We start from the raw sequence: 6000 nt of genomic DNA on the forward strand, positions 1-6000 counted from the left end.
TAAGATATTGATTGTCATAATAATTATATGTAAATGAGATTGAGAACCTATAGCTTATTTACCCTGTGGTGGAATAGCTTTGTCTTAATACAAGACTGGTATACCTTTGTTTCTTTGGGTTTGGCTTACTCCACTTAATACAATTTTTTCAAGTCTTTCCATTTCCTTATGAATAGTGCAATATTATTCTTTCTAATGGATTAGTAAAATTCTATTTTGTATATATACACCACATTTTCTTGATCTAGTCGTCCATTGGGTGGCACCTGGATGGATTCCAAACCTTGGCTACAGTAAATAATGCTGCAATAAACATGGTTGTGCCGGTGGCTTTACTGTAGTCTTGTTTGGTTTCCCTAATTTGTGGTACCAAGAATGTGCACATAAATTTACATGCTAAGTAGTATGCTAACATTTACAAATGAAAGAATTGAAGTATAACAGTCTTTGCAGAGCTCAAATAGTATGATTCTTTAGAATGACTAAGTCAAGCCCAACAAAATAAGTACCAGGAAATTGGTACTTGCAAGAGCTAGGGTGGTCCCAAAAGGAGAAGGATAGTCAAATGAAGGTGGGGGGAGGAAAAGAGAATGCAGTCAAGAATCCATTGCATAAATTTAAGAAAAATAAAGCAGAGGTGTGTCAAAGGGGGATGAAAATGTTGGAGATAACACAGATCAAGATGCATTGTATATATAAACTGTTTTGTTAGATGACAGAATAACCCAAAAGTTAAGAAAAAAAGGATTGGGTGAAAGAATGTTCAAAGGGGAGATGTTGATCAAGACATTATTCATAAACTGTTTTGTTGAATGGTCACTCCTTTATACAACTGCTTAAAAATAATGAAAATATTTTTAATAAGACTTATGCACTTTTAGGTACTCAAGAAATACTTAGTACAGGACTGCTGACTACCTGAAGTTATTCTAAGGGTCTGGCAGTGAACATAGGACACACTTAAACTTCCTGATCTCCTGGAGCTTCTTCTCTAATAGAGGAACCAAAGAGAGATAAATTGCTCAGACTGATTAATTAATTGGTTGGTTCCCATGGCTTTTACTATACATTTCTGTTGGCTTTCCCATCACATGGATCCCTTATTAGCATGGTAAAAAGGTCTGAGCATTCAGAGCATTATAATCTTGTGAAGTATTGAAATGGAGCTTTGGTGTCCTAGGGGCAGTGACCTTTTAGAAAATGGAAAAGCTCTATCAGTGACTTCTGCCTGTTTTTTTGTCTGCCTTTGTTGTAAGGTTTTGTGGCACTTCAGCTTTCTTTCTGAAGTAACAGGAACTATGGCTAAGGGTATCATTTGATTTCAACTCAGAATCCTTTGTTACTTCTTTAGAAAACACACTTAAGAGCTGAGGATGTGGTAGATACTTGTCTGGCATGTGGGAGGTTCTGGAGCCAGTCAGCAATAGATAGTACAATACAAAACAAAGTAATCTAGAGACAAATTGTGTCCTTAAATGACAGTATTTCCAAGGTAAAACTCAGTAGAGGACGCTGGCTAGTATTTGGAAGGCATTCCTGTGGGCATTGCTCTTCTCTTACATAGGCCTCTGGAGTCCTCAGTGATATCCTTTGGTAACATCTGATCCACTTTCTAGTAGCATTATTTGATTTTTAAATCATTTGAAATTTTCTTTTTAATATGAGAATACCTTTGCACTTGTAAAAAAAAAAAAAAGAACATGTTTATTGGTAGGCAGATGGAAAAGTCTTTTGCTATTTGAATTAAACATGTTTATACAGTTTTTTTGTTTTTGTTTTTTGTCAGTCCTGGCCTTGAGCTCAGGGCCTGAGCACTGTCCTTGGACTTTCTCAAGGCTAGAGCTCTACCACTTGAGCCTCAGCACCACTTTCAGCTTTTTTCTATGTATGTGGTACCGAGGAATCAAACCCGGGTCTTCTTGCATGCTAGGCAAGCACTCTACCTCTGGGCCAAACTCCAGCCCCTTGAAATAATTTTGTTTTTGTTTTTGTTTTTTTGCCAGTCCTGGGCTTGAGCTCAGGGCCTGAGCACTGTCCTTGGACTTTCTCAAGGCTAGAGCTCTTGTGGTCCCAAGGAATCGACTCTGGGTCTTTGTGCATGCTAGGCAAGCACTCTACCACTAGGCTACACTCCCAGCTCTCAAAACAATTTTTAACTTAGTTTACTTTTGTAAATATTTTTCCTGCTCAAATACTTTTTTTTTTTTTTTCCCAGTCCTGGGCTTAAGCTCAGGGCCTGAGCACTGTCCTTGGATTTTTCTCAAGGCTAGAGCTCTACCACTTGAGCCTCAGCACCACTTCCGGCTTTTTCTAAGTATGTGGTACCAAAGAATCGAACCCGGGTCTTTGTGCATGCTAGGCAAGCACTCTACCACTAGGCCAAACTCCCGGCCCCTCAAATACTTTTAACAAAGTAAAACTGTCATTTTCTCAGCTTAATATTCGTGATAGTAAATAAGATGGGGAGGCTTGACTGCAATGGTGTGGCCCTTGACTAGCAAGCAAGGTGGGGGGATCGTACATTCAGTCTCCAGGAGCATCAAAAAAAGGTGGAGGGTTTGTGGGTACCATAGTGACCTTTTGTCCTTGTGGTACCTGTGTAGTATTTTAGAAGCTGATGGGAGTGTGCCCTCACTCTGGGACTCTAGTTCATTACAGTGAGCAGATCAATATTCAGCAAAGCCCTTTCTAATCCAGAGATTTTATGATTCTATATTTACCTTTGCCTCTGATATTTTTGTTTTCTCCTCAGTGACAAAGCGAGCAGAGATCATGCTGCTGAGCTGGGGAGGAGATTGGGCCAGGGCTTTAGAGGTGATGGCGCTGAGTGACTCTAGAAACCATTGTGATTCATTGGTTCTAAGAGGCACATTATGGTTGACTCCTTGTGTTCCATTGTAGGTTTTTTCCTTTTATTTTTAATACTAGTACTTTTTCTTATTTTTATAATTCGAAGAAAAAGAAGAAAAAAGCCCCCAAATTCAAATTTCCCTTAGTGATGAGTTAGAATTTATCTTCCATATGTTCCTAAGATCTGGATAGTCTTATGCATGTTTGTATCCCCAGGCCCAGATAAACCACCTCATATATATTGTAGGTGCTCAAATACTGCTTTCTGTGCTGAATCCTGTGCCCATTCTTTACGAAACAATGGAGGGAGAGAAAAGCGAATACCAAGTACAAAGGGTGAATTTTTACGTGTCATCTGCAGGAACCACCAGGCCTGACTTTGTATTTCAAAGTTGGAAAAAAATGAGATTGATGTCCTACACAGTTGTAAAATGCCAAGAATAAGTAGCACTGAAATGAATTAAAGCCCAGTGCTCAGAAATGCCAGGGAAAGCTTCATATCAAGGGTGACTATAATTGAAAGGGTCCAAATAAGTATTTAAAACCACCCCTCCTGGGACTTCTAAGATTTCTGAATTTCAAATTGGTGCTTTATGTTTGACAAGGTGACATTGTAGAAGAAATGTATTGTAAAACACTGCTGTACGAAAGGAAAATGATTGAATGTAAATATTTCAAGATGTGGACCACTGTTCAAATGTTATCATAAATCTTTCCCATTGTTTTAGGGGATAACTTCATGAATATTGTGCTGCATTGATAGGTAGCTCTTGGAAGGCACAATCATCTGAGTTTGTGCTTCCCTGTTACCACTAGTGTGATTCTGCCACCAAGATGTCCTATTAGAACTTTGCTATTACTATAATTTGCTTTTTACCACACAAGTAGGAGAACAGTATTACAATTGGCAGTATTTTTTGTCCTATTCATCCAAAGATCTGCGCTGTAATATAATGAGAACATAGAACAGGCTAAGAAATTTGGTACTGCTGAACTTTGAGAAGAAAATGGCTGGAGCTATAAGATTAACCATCCTTCTATCCTTTCTAGGTTTGGAAGATTTACAGTTGCTGCTCTTCAGTCCAAAGTGGAACAGTACGAACGTGAAACCAATCGGCTCAAGAAAGCCTTGGAGCGAAGTGATAAATATATAGAGGAACTAGAATCTCAAGTTGCACAACTGAAAAATTCAAGTGAAGAGAAGGAGGCTATGGATTCCGTTTGCCCAAGAGTCCTTTCCACTGACAGCAAGGGGAGCAAAAGCAGTGAGGAGGATGTGGCATCAAAGACTCAAGGTGATGGTGCCAGAAAGCAGCCTGGCACAAGCACAGCTAATTCTCACCTGGCACAGCCTTCCAGCAGCAGGCTGTTGGACGCCAGCTCTACCAGACAAGAAAACACTAGCAAAATAGAGGCAAGCTGTCCTAAAAACAAAGACCTCTATCACAAACAGGTGGAAATAATGTTAGATGTGACAGATACAAGTATGGACACTTACTTAGAAGGAGAGTGGGGGAATAAGCCAAGTGACTGCGTCCCCTACAAAGATGACCAACTGTATGATCTCCCAGCTCCTTGCACTCCCTTGTCTCTCAGTTGCCTTCAGTTGAACACTCCAGAAAACAGAGACGGCACCGTGATCAAATCGGGAGGTACCAAGAAGCACTCAAACCATCTCAGAAAACTAGTGTTTGATGATTTTTGTGATTCTCCAAATGTTTGTGACAAAGATTCTGCAGATGGTACCAGTAGAAATGAAAATGAAAAGAAAGCGGAATGCTTTACTTCTACAAAGACAAGATTCTGGGATTGTTGCTCTACAAGCTATGCCCAGAGCTTGGATTTTGAAAGTTCCGAGGGGCACACAGTAGCTAATTCCGTTGGAGAAATGTCTTCAAAGCTGAGTGAGAAATCAGGCTCCTGCTTATCCAAAAGGTTAAACTGCATTCGTTCTTCAGAAATGAACCGGACAAGGACATCCAGTGAAGCCTCCATGGACGCTGCTTACCTTGACAAAATCTCCGAATTGGATTCCATGATGTCAGAGTCCGACAACAGCAAGAGCCCCTGTAATAATAACGGTTTCAAGTCAGTCGATTTGGATAGCTTGTCTAAGTCCTCTCAAGGCAGTGACTTTCTAGAGGAGCCTGATAAGTTGGAAGAAGGACCTAAATTAGATCCTCTAACTGCTAGTGATCAATTAGAAAATGGAAATGACTGGAAACCCACTTCATTTTTTCTCCTCTCCCCACCTGACCAGGAAATGAATGAAGATTTTTCACTCCACCCCACTTCTAACCCAACAGTGAATGAAATCAAACCTCCACGCTGTTTATTTCAGACGGAGTTCTCCCAGGATGTTTTGTTGAGCAGTTCACGTAGTCTATTTGAAGATCAAAGGTTTGGGTCATCTCTGTTTAAGATGTCCTCGGACATGCACAGCCTTCATAACCACCTTCAGTCTCCTTGGTCTACTTCCTTTGTGCCTGAAAAGAGGAATAAAAATGTGAATCAGTCAACAAAAAGAAAAATACAGAGCAGCCTTTCCAATGCCAGTCCATCAAAAGCAACCAAAAGTTAACTTATTGGGGAATGCCATTTGTTTATGTCCTGAAGGGAGTGGAAACGTTTTTCAAGTAATTTCTTTTTCCCTTTCATAAATGTTCTAAACAACCTTGAATTGATAATCTTTAGTTAAGTCAGAATAGTGGGTTGATCTGTACCCATAGTACTTAATTCATATTAAAAACACTGCTGGGTTTTTTATTTTCTTTGTTTTTGTTTTTTGCAGGGGGTTGGTTTTGTTTTGTTTTGTTTTGGTGGAAGGGGAATCTTTTTGAATAGAGAAATGAGTGAGCGAGAGATTGGAATTTGTTTTTTTAATGGATATTACATGAATCCAAGTTGGAAGTATTTAACTGTTAGATACAGTAGCCTGCTAATGAGGCTCAGTTGTCTTCAAAACATGGTTTCTGTAATAAATCTTTTAACACTTAAAAGACATGGGTTTCTTCAAAGCTTTTCCTTGGGTGGAAATTTCTTTACCCCTCCCCGCCTTTTAATGTTTAGTCATGACCTAACTTATTTATATAGGCCATGATGGAAAGACAGCACTCTTTACTTTTTTTTTTATCATTATGTTGTGTCAAG

At 39.4% G+C, this 6000-nt stretch overlaps 1 protein-coding gene across 1 annotated transcript in view; it reads left to right on the forward strand.

The window, feature by feature from the left end:
* Obi1 (ORC ubiquitin ligase 1) overlaps positions 1–5643 on the forward strand; it is a 30839-nt gene extending 25196 nt beyond the window's left edge. Inside the window, exon 6 of the mRNA XM_090341993.1 lies at positions 3901–5643. Within this exon, the coding sequence (XP_090198119.1) occupies positions 3901–5431 (1531 nt within the window). The 3' untranslated portion in view covers positions 5432–5643. The remainder of the gene's footprint in view (positions 1–3900) is intronic.
* Positions 5644–6000: the final 357 nt, after the last annotated feature.

This window comes from Megascapheus bottae, chromosome 11 (assembly GCF_031878675.1).
Source record: "Megascapheus bottae isolate mThoBot1 chromosome 11, mThoBot2.hap1, whole genome shotgun sequence".
NCBI classification, from domain to species: domain Eukaryota; kingdom Metazoa; phylum Chordata; class Mammalia; order Rodentia; family Geomyidae; genus Megascapheus; species Megascapheus bottae.